Source organism: Dermacentor silvarum, chromosome 9 (assembly GCF_013339745.2).
Source record: "Dermacentor silvarum isolate Dsil-2018 chromosome 9, BIME_Dsil_1.4, whole genome shotgun sequence".
Taxonomy (NCBI): Eukaryota; Metazoa; Arthropoda; class Arachnida; order Ixodida; family Ixodidae; genus Dermacentor; species Dermacentor silvarum.
The window spans coordinates 104,221,847-104,248,346 of record NC_051162.1 but is presented as its reverse complement, the minus strand read 5'-3'; the positions used below and the strand labels follow the sequence as shown (position 1 = coordinate 104,248,346).

At 45.0% G+C, this 26,500-nt stretch overlaps 1 protein-coding gene and 1 long non-coding RNA gene across 6 annotated transcripts in view; one reads left to right on the top strand and one right to left on the bottom strand.

Moving 5' to 3' along the window:
* Positions 1-26,500, top strand: part of LOC119463475 (uncharacterized) — a 562,544-nt gene that overhangs the window by 296,826 nt on the left and 239,218 nt on the right. The window contains exons 14-15 of the mRNA XM_049656653.1: positions 10,289-10,424; positions 11,038-11,358. Of these exons, the coding sequence (XP_049512610.1) occupies positions 10,289-10,424; positions 11,038-11,358 (457 nt within the window). The remainder of the gene's footprint in view (positions 1-10,288; positions 10,425-11,037; positions 11,359-26,500) is intronic.
* LOC125940444 (uncharacterized) overlaps positions 1-26,500 on the bottom strand; it is a 405,801-nt gene that overhangs the window by 157,541 nt on the left and 221,760 nt on the right. For 2 of the 5 annotated variants that reach the window (XR_007463665.1, XR_007463664.1), the window contains exon 2: positions 14,922-15,054. The exons of 1 other annotated variant lie outside the window; for it this stretch is intronic. This is a non-coding gene — a long non-coding RNA (uncharacterized LOC125940444). Of the gene's footprint in view, positions 1-14,921; positions 15,144-26,500 lie in introns of those variants that run through there. 2 more of the 5 variants (XR_007463661.1, XR_007463663.1) reach the window with 2 other exon arrangements.

Below are 26,500 nucleotides of genomic sequence, written 5' to 3'. Positions count from 1 at the left end.
GCATCGTTCATGACTATTGCGATGGCCACCGCCTCAGTGGATAAAATATAATTTAACTATTTCGGAGGTGATCGAAGCCAATTTTCAAGTCAAGTGATATCGGTACGTTTAAATTGAGGAAAACGTGTCAGGTAAATATATAACATATATGCCATGGAACACACTCCCGACTGGCCTGATCTCTATGTGCGATAAAGAAAAATATCGTACTGCTCATAGCGACACTAAATTATTTCTGATGGTGTCTTTTCAGCTTTCTTTGCTATCATATCCCACCTTGTGTATTTGGATTGGTCATGAATCCAATGAAGATCAAAGCATGTGTGGAGCTGCCAGAAGAGATACTCATCTAATGCTTTTTTTCATTTGCAGCCCACTCCAATTGCAGAGTACCTAATAATTACTGGTAAGCTTTTTGCTTTTGTTTTAATGAAGCTTTTGTATAATTGAGGATCAGTGATCGTGCCCAGAAAACTTAAAAGCAAGTTTGTCGGTTGTATAAAATCAACTGCTCAGGTATACTTAAAACACGAGAACGGTCGTAAACGTTTCTTGGTTATGATATTTGCCCCCCAAAAACAGGCGCACTGCAGTAGCCAGGCGACAAGAAAGGAAAGGGGCCAAATATATCCATGGAATAAATACCTTTTTTTATCCGTGGCTGAATATTCAGTAGGTTGCAACGTGTAAAAAAAAACGACTAAATTATGAGGTTTCCCGTGCCCAAACCAAGATATGATTATGAGGCATACCATAATGAGGGCTACAGAATAATTTTAACTACCTGATGTTCTTTAACATGCAGCCAATGCAGGGTACACGCGCGTTTTTCGCATTGCTCCCCCATTTATATGCCGCCGCCGTAGACGGGATTCGATCCTGCGCCATCGGGCTTAGCAGCACAACGACCAAAGCCATTACGCTACCACGGCGGGTAGGTTTTAACTTGTGCGTAAAACAAAATGGTGATCAGAGTTATCAGAAGAATGACACGCGCCACAGAGAAAACCGAATATAAGTTATAAGATTGCTGCTGCAAGCAACACGGCAATAAAAAAGAAGTTAAGGGGACAACTCCGTAACCGCACCACCGGCAGCTGACTTGAGGTGACCAAATATAGAAACGTGTGTCGACGGATCGCATTTTTTCACATGGAAAAGGGTTATGAAAACAGGTTTCTAGTATCTCGCAGGCTTAATGAGAGATGCGTATTTTCCTGCGCACAAAAATCCTAGCAACTTCTCTTTTTGCATTAAAAACGCAAGGACACTTCTTTGTTAACCTTTGCTCACTTTGTTGAAATTGGGTCCCTGCGTCTACATGACGATATGACCCCATGGATGGCGTCAAAATGGTGTCTGATGGGCAAACGTCGCCTGTTTCAAGCAACGTCCTCACATGACGACACGCAAATCGACATGGGTAGGACGGCAGTGGAATGACGACTGTTGCTAAAGAACTGATGTTCCAGACATAAAGGAGAGATGTCTGTTTAATATGCCGAATATGAAGGTGGACTACGCGATGATGATGATGATGATGATTTTCTGGCTCATATCGACAAAGGGGGTTAGGCCAAGACTCGGCCACCCTGGATCGCGTACGTGCCCCTGCGCCCCAATGCAGCCTCAGCTTTCTCTTCGTCGAAAGGATGCCGGCACGCTCTTCTTTGCTCCATTCTGGTTGTTTTTACAGGGAAGGTGTATATGGCTAAGCGAAACCAAACTCCGTCCGTTCGATGTGCGCTGAAGCTATCATCATAAGCAATGGCTGGAGCGTCGTCGACTTCTTCCACAGCTTGGTCGTCGGCGCCCCTGCTCCCGCGCTCGTCGTCAGTTTATTCTAGAGCTGTTCATTCCAGCGTGGAATTTCGCTTCACTTCTGTCGTCGTAACGGGGAGGCCGTGTTTGAGCCATTGCTTAAGGGGTTATGAGCCATTCATTGTCTCACCTGACGGACAGATTTAATTTTGAAGCAATTTATTTTGAACAATCGCAAGCGGCAATGGCGGGCGGATGCTGCTAACCACGCCGCCGAGCAAACGCGAGACTACGGCGTAGCGAGACATCGAACGCAAGCGACAACGGCGGACTGCATGCATACCGTCAGTGACGTCGTTCTCTCGGTCGCAACCGAAAGTGTGTGTAATTGTAAGCTCATTAAGAAACACAAAGATGTGACCAGTAATTGAGAACGACTTTAATTAACCGCTCTGGTATGGTTTGTGCGGCTGGACAAGCGATGAATTGGAGCATTACAAACTTCGAAGGGAGCATTATGAAATTTGCGGTAAAGGCATAGCCTAGATATGTGACGTCGGATTTCGAGGTTGGACCACATTCCTTACGGCTCGGAAACGTTGGCATGGTAAGAATACGCAGAGTAAATAAAACGAGCAGCACAATTTTGGGCTGATTCGGGAATTTTAGATAGGTTAGATCGAGGAGGGTCCCAAATAGAGCATGCGTATTCTAACTTAGAGCGAACAAACGTGAGATAAGCTATTAGTTTCACTGATGGGGGAGCGAGTCTTAAGTGCCTACGAAGAAAACCCAATGTGCGATTCGCGGAGTTAGCTATGATAGTTACGTGGGTTCACCAGGAGAGGTTGCTTGAAAATGTTACACCAATGTATTCATAAGATTCAGTGGATGATATTACGGAGTCGAAAATGATATATTGTACTGGCGGGTAATGTGGCCTGCGGTGGAAATATATTAATGAAGTTTTATTTATATGCGAGGACATTAACCATGTGTTATACCAGGACTCGATAAGTTTGAGGTCGTTTTGAAGGGTATTAATATCTGTGTTGTTTCTAATAGAACGATATACGACACATTCATCTGCAAATAGACGAATGGTAGAAGAAGTATTAGCTGGGAGGTCATTAATATAAATGAGAAAAAGCAGGGGTCCAAGTACTGTATCTTGTCGCACACCAGATATTATGGGGGATTGGTTAGATCAGTGGGTATTAGCACAGACCAATTGTTGTCGATTGTTAATACAGATGTATTAATGTTTAGTGGAGAAAGTTTTAGGAGTATGTAGCCGTTGATGCGGAACTTTTCGAATCCTTTTTCAAAGTCTAAGAAGAGAGCATCAACGAGTATGTCCAAGTCAAGGCTGGAGCTAATATTGTTATAAAATAAAGCTAGTTAGATGTCACATGAGAGTACTGCGCGAAAGCCGTGTTGACTGGAATGAAAGAAGTTATGCAGTCTGAGAACCTAACAATGTTTGAGTAGATCACATGTTCCATTAGTTTAGAACAAATACTAGTAAGTGAAATAAGGCAATAACAGCTGCACAAAGTTGGGGGTCCTCTTTTTGGGTACAGGAACAACCTTTCCCACTTTCCAGTCCACCGGCACCACTCCTGTTGATAGCGACTGCTGGAAAAAATGGCATAGTATCACAATAGTAGTCGATTTCGTGTGTTTCGCCATTTTCGCGTTGATGCCATCCACGCCGCACGAAGTTCCGAGTTTTAACGAGCCCATTAGTTTTGAAATGCCGTTCGAAGAAAATGTGATGTCGGCCATCACGCGATGGTCGTGATAAGAAAGGATAGGTAAGTTGTCGACAGGTTCGGCAGTAAACATAGAACACAATGCTAAGGGTTGGGAGTGATTAGGGTTAATGGTGTTCCAGAATTTTTCAGGGTTATTTTGTAACATAGCGGGCAATGTCTGTGAGAAAAAAAGAAAGTTTTTCTTTGCGAGCCATTTGAACTCTTTTTCTATGGTATAATAGCTACTCCACGCGCATGCGTCATTGGAACGTTTTGCGGAACGAAAAAGCCTTTTTTTTTATTGTTCAGTCGCTTCAATGTGACGCTGAACCATGGGGATGACTTCTCTTCAGTTACGGTAATGTTGGACACATGCTTAGAAAACAAGTCTAGATTTTGTTTTTAAATAGTAACCAGGTAGTCTCACCTGAACGCTTTTAAAGGTCAGTTAGAAAAGGAGTAGCAAATTCTTCAAGCTAAGAGCTTATAGCAGAATAATTACTTTTATCGTACAATGTTATTGTTTTAGTTATCTTTGTGGGATGCGAAAGTTGTCAGGAGTAAGGTGAAATGGATTACTGAATCGTCACTTGGCCCTAGTAAAAACGTTAATTTTGATACCCTGTCGGGATCCGAGGCAATAAGATCTAGAATATAAGAACAATTGTCGTTATAGCGTAAGGCTTCATCGGTGAGTTGCGTTAGTCCAAAAGTTATGCATGAGGTAATGAAATCGCTCTCGGTACCGTTTTTGGAGGCTACCCATGCTAGATTAGTCCAGGATATTGCCGAAAATTAGTCGCCGAACAGCAGTATCGGAAGATGTCGATAAAATTCAGTTAGAGAGTGAAGAGCTTCGTGGAATTCGGATACGAAAAGAGGGTCACTACCAGAAGGGCGATAACAAACACCAATTATCGTGGGGTAATAGGAAGCATTACAGAGAGCGACCAGGATTTCCAAACACGAGGCTGTCTTAATTTTGGTGCACTGAAGACTTTTATGACTACCTATATATATTAATACGCCAACACCACGTTTGTTAGTGCGGTCGCGTCGAAAAATATTGAAATCCGGAAAACGTTGTACTATCTCAGAGTCAGTTATAGCAGGGTTAAGCCATGTTTCAGTGATTGCGAACGGATCTGATTCTGTTGTGTTTAACTAGGTTTTGAAGAGCATCTACTTTAGAGAGAATGCTTCTTACGTTCGTATATAGGAACGAAACTGATTTTCTTCTCGGATTGACACTGCTGGGGCCAATGTGTTTAAAGTGCGAGGAACAACCTTTTCTTTTTGTGGTCGTAAGTGTAGGTGTTGCTACAAATGATGAGTTTGCCATGTCGTAGCTTAAAGAATTGCGTGTTGCGCCTTGCCGAATACAGCGAGATGCTTTCTTGCTTTAAGTGTGTTGGGAGAGTAATCTTCCATGTTTCGATACTGGGAAACCTTCAATTTATATGCATTGAATAGAACATTCTCTTTAATTTAAAAATGTGCAAATTTAACAATGATTGGTCGGGTTTTGTTTGTTTTGTATTTCCCTAGCCGATGAGCTCTTTCGATATCAAATGATTCAATTGTTACGTTTAGTTCTTTACAGCAGAATTGTAGCACTGAGGCTTCAGATTCGAACCGTGTTTCACGTTCTTTGTCCGAAAAACCAAATACTAGGTTTGAACGGCGTGCACGGTCTTCTGAGTCGTCCGATTTTGGTCTGATTGTTACTATGTTTTTCGCGTTTTGGTCACAAAGAACTTGGATATCGTCGATTTGTTCTTTTATACCCACTATCGATTTGCAATCGTTTTATATTTCAGTTAGCCGTTCGTTCATCTTTTTGACAGCGCAGTTATTCTGGGATATCTTGCGCTGGATGGGCTTATGTTCTTGCATCATGTAAGTTTGTCTAGACGGGATTTCATGGAGTGCTTATGTCGCAAGATGCTTGCGTCTCGGTAGAACGGGTGGTGGGACCTCGGTTTAATTTTATGTCGCCTGATAACGCGAACATCGGTTTTATGACATGCGACAAGCAATTGCAACTTTAAAACAACACTGTGGGCTTGACAACACCAGAAGCGCCGCATAACGAGTGCGACGCGCGTATAGTGAATATTGATTATTTACCTGCAAGACAAAGAGGCATTGCGTACCCGCCGTGGTTGCTCAGTGGCTATGGTGTTCGGCTGCTGAGCACGAGGTCGCGGGATTGAATCCTGGCCACAGCGGCCGCATTTAGATGGGGGCGAAATGCGAAAACACCCGTGTACTTAGATTTAGGAGCACGTTAAAGAACCTCAGGTGGTCCGAATTTCCGGAGTCCCCCACTACGGCGTGCCTCGTAATCAGATCGTGGTTTTGGCACGTAAAACCCCATAATTAAATATTTAAAAGGCGTTGCAGGTAAGTGGCCGTGACCATAGCTGCGCTGTTGCCAAGCCCATTGAAGTTGGACCTGGCGGCATATATGTATTCCGGTGGCAAGGATGATGTAATCCGAAGACCAGCAATTGTTGGGGTCACCTGAGGTGGTGGCGATAGCGGATGTGTTGGCTCGTACACTGGGCATTGGGGCGGCAAAGTTGAGAGTACCCGTGCTCGCAGATGCTCCAGCTGAGGGAGCGGCTCTGAGCCGTGTTCAGCACGAGACCGTTCCGGAAGCGAGGCCACCTCCGAAAACTGTCCGCCGAGCACGTCGTCGCAGTGTAGAGCTCGGGACCATATCAGTGCCTGAAACACGAAAAGGAGGTTCAGGTAAGTGGCCGTGACCACAGCTGCGGTGTTTGCTAAGCCCATTCACGAAACGCTTCAAATGTTTCTCCGTTCCCAGTGAGGACTAATGAAAGCAGAGAGCTCGTAACAATATTTTCCGGAAATCAGGCCCTCTCTTGCATGACGTGTATGAAAAATTTGAAGTGTGTATGTCAACTGTGAGCTTCGAGAATAATTACTGAAGTCTTGCCCTCAATGAAATTTCGTAGATTCTACAATGTAGGCAGTGTCTTTTGCCCGATCTCCTCTGTTAACTATGCGAGGAACGGTGGTTATATTTCGTTGAAGCAGGAAGTTTGTAATGAGTGACAAAAAATAAGTGTTTATTCTGTGAAAGTTATTTATAGCACTTCTACAAAGTTATTTATTCAGAAGTTCCCGAGTGTCTTGGGCTGGCCGTTTTCCGCGATGTATCCTAGGGCCGTAAAACAGCGGCAAAAGACAACTTCAGTTTCATTGAAAATAGAGGAAATAATAAGAGTACTGTGTGTTATAAATTTAATGCTTCTAGCAATGAACAGAAGTATTGCGCGTAATTATTCAGCCCTCGCATTTACGGTTTTTCTTTGCGCTAAACGAGGAATGTACTTCGTTTATGTAGCCTCCTCAATGAACTATACCAACTAGTTTATATTTGACATGCTTAAGGGCTTCTGTTGGGTAATGTGTACGGAAAATGTGAAAGGTGTGACCTGTTTACGATTTATGCAATAAATTACGTATGCAAGAGCTCCTGAGCTTGAGCAGTAGGTTTTACGAGCAGCGCAAAATATTTCCAACCACCCTGGTGTAACGACAAATGCCAACAAGACAAAGTTCCTTGGACTTAGAGGGAACAATATCTAAGTTTGTCTGCCAAGTTAAAGGCATGTGCATCAATTACTACCTATGTGAAGAATTCCTTGAGCGAGTTCACAAAAGTGTGACGATATCGTTTTGAGCAACGTTTCCCCATGCCACAAAAGAGCTCTGTATTAGCAAAAAATTGAAATTTTTGAAATGCGCAACATGTTAACTGCAGTGTGTAGCGAAAACTTGAAGCTCCTGCTTTAGTTAGGAGTATTAAATATAGTTACTAAACCTAGTTTTCTCGTTTTTCCATGCGTGATAAGACGTTTGCCTGGTGGCCTCGGTGAAATAAACGAGGCAGCTTTTTTGTTTTAATGACAGTAAGGGCCGGGTAATGGGTGATCTGTAGGCAAAGTTGAAAGTAAGAGTCCTAAATTAGTCCTTCGCCAAACAAATACGCATGCAAGTGCTCTAAAGCGTTATAAAGGGGTCTAACGAGAGGTGCAGAATTTAGACTGCTAATCTGGCAGATCTACAAATAACACCACTATTGAATATAGAGAAAAGCAGTGGAGGGGTATTTGAAATCTATGTACGAAGTTCAATAGTTATGAATAAATACAGGTTCTGTAAAAACAACCTTATTTAAGCGTTAGAGAATGTTATACGGCTGCTATCACGTGTGCTTCCCAATGTCGCGACATAACCTCAGGTTACGACAGGGGGCGCTAGGTTATGGTCGATGCTCTGGAAAAGTGAATTGTGCGTCGATGAAGCTTCTCGGTAAAAGTTCTTTACCACATGCAAAGGGAGCAGTCATATATGGGGGAACATCTTGCAGTTTGTAATTTAGTTAAAGGCAACTGAATCTCTGAATGCAACTACTGGAAACAAACAGCTTTTCTGCAAATTGCGTTGTGATCCAAGGTGGCATATTGCGCTTTACATTTTTTTAGAGCTACCAATGCCTCTGATGACCCAAGATCGAAATATTCCCTGCCTTTTGCCTACATATACCCTAAACTTCTCTTGCTTATCACGATCGATAAGCAGTTAACGCTCGAAACTGGTGTGAACCCCAATGCTACTCTAAGGTCGACGTGTTCCCTACCGTTCTTGTTTGGTGATTATCTTGGCATTCAATTACTTTTTTTGAGTGTGGTTATTGAATACCGTTACAGCACTACCCGACGTCACCAATTTCACCTTACTGGCGGCTGATAATCACTATATCACCCTGGCATGGGATAAACCTCGTAGGAGCATTGACTTCTACTTGCTCGACGTCACCGGTGGGAGTGGTTATGAAAATGATAGCCTTTGGAAACAACGCGCGGGAACCTGTAGCAACGGCACCTTCATTTATGCTGAACAGACACAAGTCACCTGTGGCCCTTTCGACGCCTGCTCGAACCTTAGTGCGACTATTCGCACGTACACAACAGGACCACCCCGAGAGCGTGCCTCAAAGGGAACCACCTTAAAGGATATTTTCCTCAGTGGTCATGGTTAGTAGAACTTTATTTTTATTTAGATGCCGTTTTACAGTTGCAATTTTCATGCTTTTCATAATACTGTGCAACTGCAGATTGCTTATTATGCGTGACCTCGCTTATTACTCTGGCCTGCTGCACTATTAACGAAGTTGGCACCCTTTGGGGCTCATCTCGTCCCACAACAATAACCAGCATCTGTCTTGGCCGCATTTCCTTTCTTTAACGCTGCAAGCCTAGTACTTCCTATACAGGAACGGCATGCCCGTTATCAGCGTGACATAACATTCTCGATAGGAAAGTATGGAGCGGTGAGTTTTCAAGAAAGGAAACGGAAGCAAAGCAGAGGACGACTATAGCTGTGGGACAAATATAAGCCCCAAATGGCGCCAGCCTTTTTAAGAGTGTGTTTGATTTCTCATATTGCATCTCCACCACAATTGACCGCATTCTTCATTTCCCAGAGGGAACATCACTTGGATGGCAGAACCTGCAAGTAATGTCGCCTCAAAGGAAGTTTTTCAGATGTGGTCTTGCAGATATATTCTTAGACTGGCGCTTACCTAGCTAGCAACATATCCAAATGTAAAGATTTCGTTCCGATAAATACGCAGTCTTGGCTTAGACCGCAACTCGAAGAACAGTACGAAGGTGAACGTAAGCTGCTTTCCAAACCCCGTGTCATCATAGCGCCTGTGCCCGTAATCATGGTTTCCGCCAAAGTGGTTCCAATAAAGCTATATTGTACAAACGCAACCTTATATAATTTTAATGTGGCCTCCATATCGAAAATCGATGTTTAACGAGAAGACAAGGGTTGACCTTTCAGTCTTTTTTTTTTTAGTTTCAGTAGCCCCAGTTCTTCTGCAGCTGTATAAAGCCTGTCGTAATATTGCTTCACCGTATTGGACAATACGCCTACAATTACAACAGCATTGCTAATATGTGTTTTATGAAAGTAACCTCAACAAAGAACCCGCGTGCAACCAATACAGACAATACGGCATCGCAAGCAGAAGAAGAGTGAATAGCCATCGGAGAGAAGATAGGATGACGAAGTAGGTTGTATTTTATAAGGTGTAAATCAACGAATGCTCAGTTGATAAAATGCGCAGAATGCAGTCCCACAAACAGGAACATAACACTGTGGTATAACTTAAAGGTAATTGCAGCTGCAATGCCAGAACGGAAATGATACTTCGTGTAACACATTTTGAAGCGTTCAGCCATTTGAAAATAGCGAAATGTCCAGCTGTCGCTGAATATTCTTCGAGTTACTACACCTATTCTGCGGTTACCTAAGTACGCACATAATAGAAATGTCCCACAAAAGTAAACCGATTAAGAACAGGGTTTTTTAGACACTACTTGAGTGCAGGTTTGTCTTAATTAGGCAGGCCAAGGTATTTTATACACCATGAGACCATGAAATGCAACAAAAATTCATTGTGGTAATGTGCACAGTTCTCGAGAGGAACTATCGCTCGAAAACGGGTCTGATCGACTAAGCGTTATTTCCGACATTTTGATTCATCAGAGCCAAGTGAACCCAAGAGCATCACGATGGTCGCCAAGTCCCCATCCATGACGAGACTGCTATGGGAACCACCATCATGCGTACATGGCCTTGTGGACGTGTACAAAGTTAAAGTGTGCGAGACGTTTTCAGAATGTGAACAAAAGCAGAACTTGAGTGACTGCATTGAGCGCGAGGTTTCGGACACCTGGCTGGACTTTGACAGCAAAGAAGACACCCCGTACTGCGTCCTGATTACGGCTAGTGCGCGATGTGGCGGCAAAGTCCTCACTAGCCTTCCAGCGATGCAAGAAGTGAGAACGCCTCTTTTCTGTGAGTTTTTTTTTCTTTAATGCGTAGAGAATTGCTATGGGCAAGGTATTCGGGAGGTTAATATGCAATATGAGCTGAATGTTTCTGCACATTGCAGAAGCGGCAACAAAAGAAACATTCTTAGTATTTTAAATTTATACAAAAGTGTGTAATTCGGAGGCCTGGTCGTTAAATTAATGCGCAAATACTGTTTCACCACAAGAAAAAAAAATACTTCTTAACTGTTATTTGTGGCTACGGCTTATTGACTTAAAAATTTCGGAATGTTCGTGGCGATCAATATTAACTATTAGCATAGTTAATAAGTAGCAGTTGGTCTACTTAGCTACCTACAGGTCAAAACTCGCTCCAGCTTAGCAGAACGCTAATATAGGCTATACGTGAAGTTTCGTGTGCATAAGTTTTAATTTCATGGTATCTAAATAGCGTTGCCTATAAATAAGATTAGACATTACAGTCTAAGATTAATTACATTAATCTTGCATAACAGTAAGATTACATTACAGTCTTCCATTGATGTGATCAGGCAATTCCCCCTATAGAATTATTTGAGGCAGGCAAGAAGAAAACTGCAGAAAGAAAATGCACCTTAAAGTGTCGATGCTTATTGCAGCACTCCCCGACGTGTCCAACCTGAGACTAATCAGTGCCAAAAGTGGCCATATTACCTTATCCTGGCAGCGGCCCAAAGGTCGTTTCGACTACTATTCGGTGGAAGTCACTGAAGACAAGGTTAGCAGCACAGACACTGCTAAACACTGGCTTGGTTTGTGCGCCAACGGCACCATCATCCGCCCCGACCAGACGGTACTCACGTGTGGTCCATTGGAGCCTTGCCGTAACTTGTCCTGCACCATGCGCACCCACTTGAGTGGACCACCTGAACGCAGTTCTCCAGGAGTCACATTAACAGGCATCTTCATCCCTGCCGAAGGTACGTGATTCTGCTGTCACTAACTAGAGTCAGTGGGAAAATTTAGCTGACTGGTAACTGCCGTAGAAAGTTTAAATATACAAATCTTGGAAAACAGCAATATGGTTTCGAAGAAATAGCGGCGTGGACACCCATGTACATTCGAGGGAATTAAAGCGAGGGATTAGTTTTATTAGACGAAATATATCCACAGTATTTGTTGAAGCTGATGTGCAGGGCCATATTTACAAAAGAAAGAAATAAAAAAAAGGCTGGGCAGTTTGCACTCGGTCGTGCAAAGCTTAGGCCCTGCGAAACTGTTGATGCTCAAGTCTTACTGGCTGCTACTGCTAGGTGTTAACTTGGTGGCTGCTGGGCGTCAACTTGCTTTAACTTAACTGCGCATGTAGGAAGGTATTCTCGAGCGATCATTTCGGAGGTGCCTTCCCCTTCGCGACGTTTCGCGTGACTAGCGCTGGACGCGTCGGCGCCTACGAGCGACAGCGTTCCTGGCATGCCACAAACGCAGGCAGGCTAACCAAGGTTGGCACAGTGCCAAGAACGCTGTTGCTTGCCGAGGCCGAACGCGTTAGAGGCTAGCTGCTCGATATCAATCGGCCAGCTTCGCTGTGTCTTGAGCTTTGCGCGGCCTCGTGCAAGCTTTCGCCTTTTTAAAGCGTAAGCTGTTATGGGCTCATTCCAATAGCCGTCTCTGGTCGCGATGATGCCGCCGCCGCCCCGTAACCGCTATCGCTGAAAATGCGAAAAAAGTACTCGCTATCCGCCAGAATTGAGCCCAGGCCCGCTGCGTGGGAGTCGGATGCTTTACTACTGAGCCACGCAAGCGCTTGCTATCAGGCAGAAGAAAAAATCCCTTATACGAGCCCTATAGGCAGGCGCGCAGGCGCAGACGACCCGAGCCTCCGCCAGTATGGTGGCGCCATATAGTTAACGATCCTGCAACCGCCGCGTGCGACGAGATGCGATTCAGACGCTATGCGATTCAGACGAGGCGCGCAATCAATGCTATCCCGATGTTAGATGTGCGCCATGTATTCTGGGTACCTCTTCGGTACACTTTATGGCGTCGCAAGGTACGAACCGCTGTTGAAGAAGCGAATCGTAGAACTACGTGCGCGGCTACAACCAGGCATCATCGGGCTCAGCAGACTGCTGTGCAGAGAGCATTACAAGCCGTAGCTCGCCGTCGACGCCGGGCTGACATTTCAGATCGTTCTCGTCAAAACAAGGCGAATAGACTGCCGCGAAGACCCTGTTGTGCATGGTGCCGAAATTGGAGCTACTCTTGAGCTGCTCCACCAGCTTACACTGTGACTGTGCTGCATGTGCCGCGCAGGCCTGTGACTTTTTCTCATTTGACAATTTCGAGTTGGGCTTTGACAATTTTGTTTTCTGCGAATTGACCACTGTAATAGTTGGAGAGAATGAGGATAAGGACAGGCAGAGAAGTTATCGAAGGTTCGACCGGTCTGCTACGCTACATGAGCGAAAGGGAAAAGGGTGAAAAAAATATAAGAAGAGAAGGAGAACGAGTCATGGTGCGCGCCCTCGCTGATGAATGTTGAATCACTTATATGTTCTATCACAATGAGTGTTTCCTCAAAAGCACTCATCTGGCGCGCTTGTCTTTAAGAAGCACATTAGCGCTTTGGTGGTCTTGTGTATACCATGTAGACGTCTGCGGCCAGGGTCCCAGAATCTTACCTTCCTAGAGCAGTCTGTAGTCTGAACGGCTAAAGCTGATAATCAGAGCATCTCGTTGACAGCTTTAGGTCGGACAATGGCACAGAATCTATTTTATGGTCTCATCCCGTCTGCAAGAGTTGCCTGTGGCGCCGGTAATAATTGCAGGATCTTTCCATGGCAATATGCTATCCTGAATGTTATCCAAGGTGTAGGCTATGGAGTCTCATGCAGGAGTTTATGGAGTCCTGAGGAATATCTCTTTCACGAGCAGTTACTGCTGTTCCGTACTGTTTTGACAGCGACAGACCTGTCAACTTTCTTCTTTCATTGTGATAACATACTGATACTTCATTAAACAACAAAGATTCACGAAATTTGACTTGAACAGGTCTTTTTTAACTACTCGAGTGTTCAACAAACACAATCAACTGTTCATGAAGTTTTTGGCATGTTCAATGATTCTCAATATTTCTATGCCAGCAGTGTGATACATGCGAAAACTGAAGGCTGTGTGCACTGTTTTTCGCCAGACCCCGATCCACCAAGGAACATAACCAGTGGTCAGAAAATCTCCATCACTTACCCGTCTACAATGGGAACCATCGGCAAAAGTCGACGGAAGATTGCTTGCATACACGGTTAAAATATGCGACACGTTCAAATCTTGTAGTGGAGAAGCAAATATGCAGGGCTGCGTCGAACTTGAAGCACGTGAAACCTGGCTGGACTTTCAGAGCAGTGTTGACACCAAGTACTGCGTCCTGGTCACAACAAGCTCACAATGTGGCGAGCAAGTTCTACATAGTCGGGCCGCGGTAGCTGAAAGCCGCACACCGGTGACTGGTAAGACGTGAACGTTTTACACGAGAGTATAAATACTTTGTGAGTAGAACGAAATGGAGGAAATTCTCGCAGAGCGATTCCCGAAAGCCATAGAACTTGAGCACTTTTCATTGCTTTGAGGAGCTTATTTGGCATATTTACATCGCTGCATAGTTCAGCTTGTTCTGTGGCGTAAGAGAAATACTTTTTTTGCCAGGCTTCAGTATTAATGATGTATAAAGAGCAATGCTCTATGAACGGCAGAAATTTGAACTAGTTGGTTGGGATTCACGTTAAAAAAGTTAGGCCTGCAGACACGAACCCAAGAAGACGGAAACGGTCAACATAAACTCCGACTATCCACTGTGTTGCATCTGACAACACTCAAACTCATTTTACGAAACAGTCTGAAGACATAATGAGTTTCCCCTTTCAGCAGCCACAAGACCAGGTAAATTTACCATACTGCGGTGACACGCAAGTTCACGTGAACAGCATTTGAAAGTCGGCGTTTGTGTTGTGCGTTCTCACATTTTTTGTCTGTGTCTGCACGGTTTACTTTTCTTACAATACCAAAAATCTCAACAATTATTGAAAACAGACACGTGAAATTGCTCTTTACTTCTGTCTTGCCTCATTGGCTTTGTGAGTGTCCGTTTAAGTTACTAAGCAGGGAGTCGGAAGTTTTGTTTTTAAGCAAAGGTGGCCGCATTCGACGATGGCAGTAAGCAAAAAATACTCGTACGCCGAGTATGCATGTTTAAGGACTCCAGCAGGTTTTCAACAAACCCTCATGAGGAACCTTTATGTTCGTCGTCCCTCTTAATTTATCCGTGACAAATCTAGCACCATACGTCGGTGTGCGCCGTTGTTTGCCGTTTTATTGTCTCGAACTACTCTAATCACGAACCCACTAACGCACTTCAGGCATGCCAAGGATAGAAAAAATGACAATGACATGGCTCGAATTTATCCCGTTACAGTTCTACCCAAGGTCACGAATCTCAGCCTAAAGGCGGCTGATAATCACTATATCACTGTGGCCTGGGATAAACCTCGGGGCACTTTTGACTTCTACTGGCTCGATGTCACAATTGAAAATGATAATGAACAGGAGTGTGTTCAGAAACAACATGTGGGCTCTTGTGGCAACGGCACCATTATTCGTGCTGAGCAGACTGAAGTCACCTGCGGCCCTTTCAATCCCTGCTCCAATATTAGTGTCACTGTTGGCACGTCCATCAAAGGACCACCTGCACGCTCCTCGATGGGAACCACACTGAAAGGTGTTTTACTCAGTGGTCAAGGTTAGTAAAGTTCCAATTTCCTTTCGTGAAGGCTTTTATAAGTTACTGTGTTTTTTTGCTGGGCAAACTGCTGTATAACGGCAGACAGCGCATTGTGCACGATATAACTAAATACGTGGGCCTGCTCCTCTGTATTTCTTATACTATAATATTGCGTCCCAGTACCGTGGGTTCTTTACTTCGAAAATGTTTTGTTTGAGGCACAAACAAGATTGTAATGTAGTTGAGTCGCCAAAGTGCTAGTTTCGCGAGACGTTGATCTTGCTATAAGTATAATCGAAAGGGCACAAAATTTGATTGCGATGAATAAAACATTTTATATGTTAGCACCAACCTGCATCAATTTGTGTTGTTGAACCTAGAGGTAATTCAAGAATATGTGTTGACATAGCAGAATTTTTTGTAACCAAGACCCTCTTTCAGAAACGGTAACCAATATTACAGTACAGGTCAAGCACTTGCATTGAAATTTTCCAACTAGATAAATAGCAGTAAATATGTGTATCGAGAATTTGAATTTTTATGAACGTGGTGAGATGGCGGCACTTTTTCTTCTACCTCACTTCCGATAATAACGACTCTGAGGTAGAGCTCATAACGCATCTGTTAGTCAGCGATAAAGGAATTGAAGGAGGTTGGTCGAAAAGCATCAAATTTTCTTTAATAATATTGATCACTTTATGTAGAAAAATCTCATAATAGTTCACATTTGATCAGTTACATAAAAACTTGGATAGGAGAAACAAATCATGATATGCAAAATAACAAAGCTTTTTTTGCTTGTACATAAACACGCATGATATTGATGCATGCGTAATGGCTTCTCAACATTTATGAAATCGAGTAATGCGAGAAGTCGAACCGGGTAGAAAGTATGTGGTCTACAAATGAAGAAATTTGAGACATATGTTCACAGCGGATCAATAAAATCATTGACAAAGCGCTCTAACTATACTATGCTTTAGCGGTGCTAAGTCGCTCTCAAATGTTCTTTTTTATATGCTTTAAAATTTTCACCAAGAGGTATAGAGGCAAAGTGGTATTTTTGGGAGCAGGGTTAATTAGGATGACAGCACGTAACTAATTTAGAAGTGACTAGTGCAGTCACCGAAAATGGCGGAACTGGTTGTTTGCGAGAATCTTTAACTATTCCGCTAGGCTTACAGCGAATGCTTATCAGGAATGACATGAGTGCAAATAGAAATGGTAACAAATGCGCATGCACCGAGCGAAAACAACCCGGCATTGGATGCGCAGCAAAGCAGGTCACTTGCACACAGCAATAATCACACAGCAGTTCCGCATTTTAAGCGTTACGGTTTCATTTCTTGCGTATTTAGCTACTTAAGGTAATTCCGTTGTACTGAAATATACCTCGAGTTTCCAGGCCTTCTCCCTTGTTCGCCTAGTTTCCGCCTAATGCAGCTAGCACGTATATTTTTAGCGCAGCGTGGCTGTATTCTTAGCAGATTGAAGTGTTACCAGTTTAATATACAACAGCTTTAATCTTGGCGAGAATGGCGAATGCAACAAGAGTGTTCTGTGTTCATGCGCATTTTTCGTCCGAGGAACTGTCGATTAAAAATGTGCGATCGAATAACCCCCTCATTCGCACACCCTGCTCTTCAGATCCAAGTGAACCCAAGAATGTCACTTTTGTCGCGAAATCACCGTCCATGGCAAGACTCCAGTGGGAGCCACCAACGAGGATACATGGCATTCTAGACGTCTACAAGGTGAAAGTGTGCAAGGAGTACACAGTATGCGACCAAAAGGAAAGCCCAGGTGGATGCATTGAGAACAGAACTTCTGATGATTGGCTGGACTTTGAGACCACCGCAGACACGTCGTACTGCGCCCTCATCACGGCAAGCGCACGATGCGGTGTGGACGTCCTGACGAGTCTTCCAGCGACACTGGAAGTTAGAACGCCTTCTTTCGGTGAGCTTTGAAAGCATAGACTTGTTGCTTATTTCTCCATTAGCTAAGGCATGTGATGTGTAATGCCGAGTAATCTAGGCCGATGCTGAAAACCATGTTCCCAAAGGTGCCGACGTAGAGGGCCGATTCTTAAACCAGTGCATCACACGTGTGCTCGCAAAAGTTATAATGTGGGTATTACTGCTCGTCAATCGTCACGGTAGTTCAGTCGAAGGCGTAGGTGTACCGGTATTGATGATGGTATTACATTCTAGTCCCTCAAGCATAGGTCGGCAGTGTGGGAGAACACTCACTCACACTCACTCACCATAATTTTTTCCAGGCCCCGCACTCACTCACGTTCACACTCACCTCCACTCACACTCACAGCGCTCACTCGCACTCGCACTCACTTCCACTCACACTCACTGGCACTCACTCGCACTCGCACTCACCTGCACTCACGCTCACTGGCACTCACTCGCACTCGCACTCACCTGCACTCCCAATCACTGATACTCACTCGCACTCGCACTCACCTGCGCTCACACTCACTGGCACTCACTCGCACTCGCACTCACCTGCAGCCACAATCACTGGCACTCACTCGCACTCGCACTCACCTGCACTCACGCTCACTGGCACTCACTCGCACTCGCACTCACCTCACTGCCAATCACTGGATACTCACTCGCACTCGCACTCCCGGCAGCTCCACAATCCCTAGGCACTACTCGCACGTCGCACTCACCTGCAGCTCACACTCACTGGCATCACTCTCACTCGCATCACTGCACTCACAGCTCCATGGTACTCACTCGCACTCGCACTTCACCTGACACTCACATCAGCTGATTACTCACTCGCACTCACACTCCTGGCACTCACTCGCACTCACCTGCACTCACACTCACTGGCACTCACTCGCACTCGCACTCACCTGCAGCCACAATCACTGGCACTCACTCGCACTCGCACTCACCTGCACTCACGCTCACTGGCACTCACTCGCACTCGCACTCACCTGCACTCCCAATCACTGATACTCACTCGCACTCGCACTCACCTGCGCTCACACTCACTGGCACTCACTCGCACTCGCACTCACCTGCAGCCACAATCACTGGCACTCACTCGCACTCGCACTCACCTGCACTCACGCTCACTGGCACTCACTCGCACTCGCACTCACCTGCACTCCCAATCACTGATACTCACTCGCACTCGCACTCACCTGCGCTCACACTCACTGGCACTCACTCGCACTCGCACTCACCTGCAGCCACAATCACTGGCACTCACTCGCACTCGCACTCACCTGCACTCACACTCACTGGCACTCACTCGCACTCACCTGCACTCACACTCACTGGCACTCACTCGCACTCACCTGCACTCACACTCACTGGCACTCACCTGCACTCACTTACACTCACATTCACGGGCACTCACTCGCACCCACCTCCACTCACACTCACTGGCACTCACTCGCACTCACTCGCACTCACCCCTTTGAAATGAGTGCGAGTGTGAGTGAGTGCACTCATGAGTCACTGTGCCGATCTATACCGCTCACAATTCGTGTATATTAATAACGAAGCTTCCAATTTAGCACCTCTTGCATTGGGAGTGCGCCAAGACAGTGTTTTGGACCCAGCTTTATTTTTAATATACATAAAAGATTTGCCTTCCCGATTACATGGTAACATCCGTCAATTCGCTGACTATTGTATTTCGTACCGCGAAATTCATCACAGTGATAATCACCATATACAAAATTCTGCCTTTTCTTGGTGTCAGGAGTGGCAGATGACTCTAAATGCCGAAAAATCTGTAACACTAACAGTAAGAAAGAAACAGATATCTGAGTTTACTTACATTATTAATAAGACACCTCTCACTTGTGCAGTTCAGCGTAAATATTTAGGTGTCACTTTAACACACGCTCTCCGATGGGAAAGCCATGTTAACAAAATAACCTCAAGTGGAAATCAATGTGCATTCTGAGCACTAAACCGACTCTTCTTTCTGAGAAGACACCTTCGTCTTGCGGCCCCAGATAAAATTTGCTGGCCTACAAAATGCTTGTTCGAACAGTGCTGGAGCACGCCAATATTGTTTGGTTTCTGTACACTATATAACTCATTGCAAGAATGGAAGGGGTGCAGAGGAAGGCAATGAGGTTATGTTTTAATAAATACAAATTAACGGATTGATTGACTAAATAATTAAAGATTTACGCCAAGATGCGCAGCTACTCCCTTTCTCACCGTAGAAAGAGCGGTACTAACTCATGCAGACGTTCCGGGGCTGAAGTCCTTTGCTTGGAGGTTAGCGCTTCAACGGCGGCGGATGAGTGAATTTTTTCTTACGCCCGAGGGAAGGCGTGCATGCATCATGAAGAGCAGGCAACACAGGCAGTTCTTATGTAGCAACGGTCCGCGAACTTAGACACGCAGATTCATTCGATTCCTCAATAGTCACAATTTTTGCAGCCAACGTCCGCACAGGCCTTTACTTCACGGCTCCTTATTTTACACCATGAATCCAACAGTGCGTTGGCGAAAACTCAGTTGCATTTCCAACAGCTGATAGCATATAAGCATGGGAGAACAGGTAATGGGGTAATGGTTTCGTATTCGTGCGCTGATGCAACGTGCGGCGCGCCGCCGAAAGCGCCATCTCGTTTCTCTAGAGCAAACTAATTCGCGAAAAGGGTCAATACAGACATCCTGTTCCTGCGAACCTGCAGTTGTGAGCACTTTTGCGACTGCAGTCGCGCGACTGAGATATCGAACAGCGAGTGAATGGCCCGAAATGGTCGCTTTTCAAAGCAGTAATTTGCGACCATTGCGGCTGGTAGCTTTGCGACCAACTCGGTCGCGCGACCGCTGTCAGTCGCCGGTGTGAATGAGCCTTAGCACAAACATGCACATGCATGCGACCACCGCCGCTTGTCCTCCTTGTTCTTTACAGCGAAGCTGTTTACCTCTAGCCCCCGTTTGCATCCCCCACACGCGTCCTCCCAGGGGGAGTACCCTGGCCGGCTTGCGTCCGTATCACGGCGCGTGGACAGGAATGCGTGGGCCGATCCCGGAGATAGATAACCGGCCTACCCACGGTGGAGGTACTCACGGCAAGCTTCAAGCACTCCACCAACCTCCAAAAATAAGTTTAGTATCTTGGGTCCGAATAGAACTACATAAGTTCGGCGTTGTAAAAGAACCAGCATTTATATAATATAAGAACGTGGACTTAGTGTAGAAAGCTGATTTTCATGCACTTTAATTGTTTTTAATCCTGTTTGACGAATAATGAGAGGGGGAAGAGTGTGGCGACGGAGCTATTGCACGTGGCCTGTGCTTCTGAGGTTATGACGTCCCGCGCAACGAAAGTGGTGGTGCGGCTGCAGCAGATGCATGAGAGGGGCGATACTTCGGCGGCGCTTGCACCGGCGTAGTTAGGTGCCATATGAAAAAAAAATCGATTTCATTATGTATGCAGCCCATATGCAGCCTAAACAGCTTCGCTGGTAATCCGTCGCCATATGAACGTTGGGGCCCCACGAATTATTTTACAACTGCTTTTCAAGGGACAGTTCTTCTCGGGAATACCAGAGTTCTAACTCAGGTGGGTGAAATTGTACGTTGCAAAGAAGTGCTTGTGACGTGAAATTGTCATTGCTCATGACGTCACTAGTTCACCACCCCAGTGGCTAATTCAAGAAGAGTGCGCAGGATTTTGTTTGAATTTTCAGGAATTTTCTTGCAATACATTGGTGTAATGCTTTGCGGATGCTATTGTCGTCGTGGTCTCCGCACTCCGGTGGTCTAGTTGCAATGCCCAAAGCTAGTTTAGCACTAATGTAGTTGGGCAAATTTTTTATGCGGCAGCATTACAAGTCCCATTACGCGAAAATCAGTCGGCGTAGTGGGCGTGGCCGAAAGATGGTACCAAAAATGGCCGACGGCGCAGAGAGTAAAAACACGTCAGAAAATGCTTGGATTGACGTCAAATTTCTTAGCCAAGTTCCTGTAAGCAAAGTGATGGCTTTCAAAAGAAAATCAGGAAAATTTTTGTCGGGGTGGGGATCGAATCCAGGCCCCCGGTTGACTGAAGGGGTGAATCTCGTTGACTGAAGGGGTGCCTATTGCGTGCGTCATTGCACACGTGACGGCCCAGCACATGGGGAGAGGTGGTGCCACGCTATGAGTGTATAAAAAGAGAGAGAAGAGAAAAAAAACGTAATTGTCTAATTGAACGGTGCTAAGCCGTTCTTCGAGGTATGAAGCCCTCGCGGGAAGGTAGTGCGTTGAGACGCTTGGAGCGTTTTGATTTGCTCTTACCAAGGCGCAGTTAGAATGCAGGTGAGGGCTTGCGCGGACAAGGAACGTGCGGAAAGAAACATTTCACCACAGGGACTATAAAGCTTTGACATTACCACACGTAAGTAGACTAAGTGTCTCTGCCGAATTATTTACTTTTAGGCTTGTCTATGTTGCCGTACGTTAAGCCTGCGTTCTACGAATGCCTGTATTGAGAAGTACTCGTGTTTTCAGACCCCCCTGATGTAACCAAGCTGACATTACTCTCCACTGGGGATAACTACATCACCGTTGCCTGGGAAAGACCAACGGCTAGCTTCGATTACTACTGGGTGTCCGTCACCGACGACAGAGGCGAGAAATACCCTAATGCTGGATCGTGCCCCAACGGCACAATAATTCGCCGAGACCTGACCCAGGTCACATGCACAGGCCTCGAGTCTTGTAGCAATGTGACCGTAAGCATACGTACACACAGAAACGGACCGCCGGAGCGTACGTCCACCGGAGTTTCCCTCCAGGACATCTTTGTCCCGGGTAAATGTGAGTATTATTTTCATAATCCTTTGGAGGAAATGATTCGTTGTAACGGCTCAACACGACACTCAATGTGTACAAGAGCGCAAAACACGATACAATAAATCTCAAAGTTCTAGTTTATTCCCGCTTTGAACTGCTTTCCCTATTTTGACATGCACAAAATTCGCAATTGTTGCTCAGGATTTGACAAATCTTGGCTCCTCACTAATGATATGTTCGCATTTTATTGATAATGGTAAATGAATATGCCTTTCGGGCGAGCCAGTCGGAATGCAGTAAATGCTGAACGCGCTGTTTCATTCTAGGTTTGTATGGAGGATATTTTTGAAGGTATCTCTTTGAGAAAAATTTATACAAGTTCAACTTATCCGAAACAGATTCCTTTGCTTAATTTGTTGCTGATTTTAAGCAAACGTAGTTGCCAACGCTCTGTTTTATTGCAGTAGTGGACACTGATTGAATAAAAGAAACAGTGATTGATTATATTGATGCGAACCCTAGAAGTTGATGCAAGGCTGAATGTTAGCTTTGTCTACACGGCTCACTTGTCCGCAATGCATAATATGTTTTCAAGTATTGTCAAATTTTAACACAATCTGGGAAACGTTTCAGCGGTAGCGTGATGATGTGTACTTCCTTGCTACTCAGAACCAGATTCACGACAGAGCAGCACCAGAATGGGAAAATCGTCATTGCTCTCATGCCAAAGGTGGGATCCCCCGGCGAGAGTGTGCCGAAAATTTCTAGCGTGCACGGTTAAAATATGCGACACCTTCAAGTGGCGTGGTGCACAGAGAAGCTTGACCGGCTGCACCGAACTTTAAACCGAACCGACCGACACTGGGTTGCATTTTCGCAGCACAGTAAACACCAAGTACTGTGTTAATATCGGAGTAAGCGCCCAATGTGCGTTCTGAGATTCTACCGAGGAATTTAATACAACATGTTTGGTCTGTATTTTTTCAATTGAATGCAAACATCTTTATCACAGAATGAAAAAAAAAAAAAAACGTGGAAAGAACACGTTATCAATGGAAGCTGTAGCAAGATTGTTGCGTTTTCAAATGTACTCAACTATAGCTGCTATTCTCACCGTTCCGTAAGTGTAAAGGCACCCATGTGTTTGACCTTGCTTTCGCTATTGTGATCCCGCAACATATAACTGACCATGTAGCAAATGCATCGCTCCCGACATCCGAAAAGCTGAAGTTTTAGAGGTGTATATATGTGAGCCCACCCTTCCTAAGGGAACAAAATAGCTGCTTTCATAGATGGTATGTGGTAATTCCCAAAGCTGCAAATAATATCGGAGCAAATAAAGAATTGGGTTCTTTGTTATAGAATGTCAACATCTTGCGTTTTGGAAGCGTGTCGTGGCTTGTACCCACGTCTGCTGTTCTTGTTTACTTTCGTGTGCTAACACCGGTCAACATATTTATTCCAGTGTTTCCAAAATTTTCGAGAAAAACCAGTGTGTTTCATGCTCTGTTCTCCCGCCTTCGGAATTTCGGGAACTGTGACATCACCACGTAGGCTACATTTGTACGGTCTTAAGCTCCAATTGCTTCCGCCCACGCAAGCAATTGCTCATGCAAATGTCCTACGCTGCCGTACCGTCAGCGATATTATATTTTGAAACAATTTGCCTGCTTGATAGCAGCTCCAAGGAAATGATTTTTTCGATAAGCGCAATGTCTCGAAATACTATACGGTTTTACGTAATGCCAGTGAATTATGAAGGGCTGCGCATGCACAACTGCTGGTATTGATTTCAATTTCGCCACAGGTCTTTCATGCTATTGCTCTGTAGATCCGCATTCAAAAGGAAGATCGGTATTGAAGCTTAAAAACTTGATGAGTTTGTACTGCACTGGGAGGCACCTGTGAAAGTTGAAGGCGTACATGGCGAGTTCCGAGCAAAAATATGCAAAATCTTCAAGTCACGCGTTCCAGGTCATGCAATGGGGAACTGCTGAGTATCACATGTCAGCGACATGGCAGGAAGTGAACGCGACATGTGTTTCCTTTTGTATGCTGGTGATGGCAACCTCAGTATGCGACGCTGACATTCTTGCGAGCCGCCCATTGACAATGCAAGTGACGGCGCCTTCTTCTGAGGAGGCGATACTAGATTCAATCTTAAGGTCTACGAACCCGCTAAGTGACGTTGCACAAGTTTCAAAGCACAATATATTATTCGGCACAAATTTTATTTGTCACAATAATTGCTAGCAGTTGTAGTCGTGTTTAAATTTTGGACAAAAATAGAAGGAAGGTGCGGAACGATGCCCGCCGCCTTTATTTCCATTTCTCCATGTGTCCTTAATTATATCGAACCCCTCATACAACTACTTGGCGTGTTTAGTTAAGTCGGCACTTGTACCACAGCTTACATACTGGCTATCTCATTAAGTAGTACTCATGCAATACTATTCAGCTTGCGCTGCCGGATGACAGGAAGGTTTACACAAACTTGTACAAAAAATGTTTATTACAAATCAGAATACCTGTTGAAAATATTATGACATGCAATAATAGCTGAAATATATTGACAAGGCACATTTACAATCCTGTCTGAAGTGTGAACAGAATGTTCGTTAGGTATCAAAATCTTTCATTAACACATCATACCATATTTCGCCCACCTTTTGTCAGCCTGTCAGCAGAACCTGTGCTACGAGTGGGTGCCCTGGAGCGGAAATACCGTCCCAGAAAACGCGGTGCCAGGCGGGCAAGACAAGGGCGGCACCCTGTACGTCTGCCGGGCCAAACACGAGGGTCTATTCATACCGGGAAAGTTTGCATCCTGGGAGAGCACCTGCTACATTCCATACAACAGAGGCGAACCGAGCTACAAGGACTTCGAGGTGCGCGGAATTTTTCAAGCGCTTTGAATGTTCTCCTTTCCTATCACTGACCCAGTGTACGAAAACAAATGAAAAAAAAAAGAACAGCCAGGAAACTATGCGTGTTGTGCCACTTGTTCGAAATTTCTTTTGTCTTGAAAATGGTTTTTTTCGGGCTGCTGCACCGTCGCAAGCAAAAGGTGTCGCGATCTGTTTTTTTTTCGCCGCCCGGGCATTCCGGCTGAAATCAAAGATCGCACCTGCGTGGGCGTGTTTGGCGAATACAGTGTAATAAACAAATTCCAAGCCGCTGAGCTGCTCTAGAAGATATTTACATTTCTTGGTCTCCAAACTTTTGCTGCCGACTATACATCAGTGTCGTACGCGCTGTGCAAATGCGCAAAGCGTATTGTAGAAGGATAGACGATTATTCTAGGCACATTCTTCTGCAAAGCTAGCACTGGCTCAGCGTACTACACGATGCACGGGAATTTATATTATTTTATTGCGTTAGCAATTACACGGACACTTCAGGCGCGTGTGTGCCGTCGCGTATAAAGTCCAAGTGCGATAATATCATCGACGTCCGCGGCCGCGCGGGCCCATCTTGAATGCGATCTGCGATGGGAACATTGTGCGCAGAGTGCTGATAGCGTCGTGTGCGCTGTGTTTTTGTCGTATTGTGAGAGGCAGCACGAAGGTGAATTCCCTCGCTGCTGCTGCTGCAGCCGCACTTGCTCACTCCAGAGTTTTGACAGCGAGTTTCCGCGGTCATCGTGTGAGATTTGTTCATGTTTGCTCGTGAGTGCATGATACCATGCTTGTTAATTTAATTAGTAAACGAATGCTTACAAGTTTATACGGATGATAAAACTACTGTCCTTACTTCGTGTAGCTGTCTACTAATTTGATATCGCAATCGCTGCTTCGCCTTTAGGGCGACGCAGCGGGGTTAACATTGGCTTGTTTTCCACAAAGTGCTTTCTGATTTTGCAGGTTCTTGTCACAAGGAATCCCAGTTAAATGAGTGCCGGTTTCCGACGGTTCACAACCTAGCGGAATCATCCAGGGTGACAGAAACTCTGCCGGCGAACGCCTGTACATCAGTTGCACTGTGGCCAGCTAACCATTGGGAAAGTGCTGTGGTCGGACGGTTACCTCTACATACCTTATTATAGACAAGGACGACTAGTACGAAGTCCTAGTCGTCAATTTCATCAACTGCTCAAATGCTGGCTATAGCAATTTAAACAAGTTTGTGGTGTTTATTAACTAATTACAAGATGTAACGCAATTGTTAGAATCAACGTTAAGCGAAGCTGTGTTTAAAACGTTTCAATAAAAGGTTATGCTGGATGGCACGAGATGCGTGCAATATTGTTTTATATCCAAGTTCGTGCGAGGAACTGTTCAGATTCTTGTCCCATCAGAGAAAATGGGTCAGTAGACTTCCCGTTAACACATGCAACTGTTCCGGTTGTGCACAGCGTTTCGCTGGCAAATACGTGCCTACCCAGAACGACGGCAAGACTTGTAGACACCCACGACGCGACCGCAAATAATGCTATTTCAAGGATCAACCTGATTCATTTTTATGTTGCTTCCAGGATTGGGCCACCTTTAACGGCGATAAACCGACTTTGCAGATGCGTATGTCACGAGTGGAAAGGCAAGAAAAGCGTCGCTTTATTAAAGA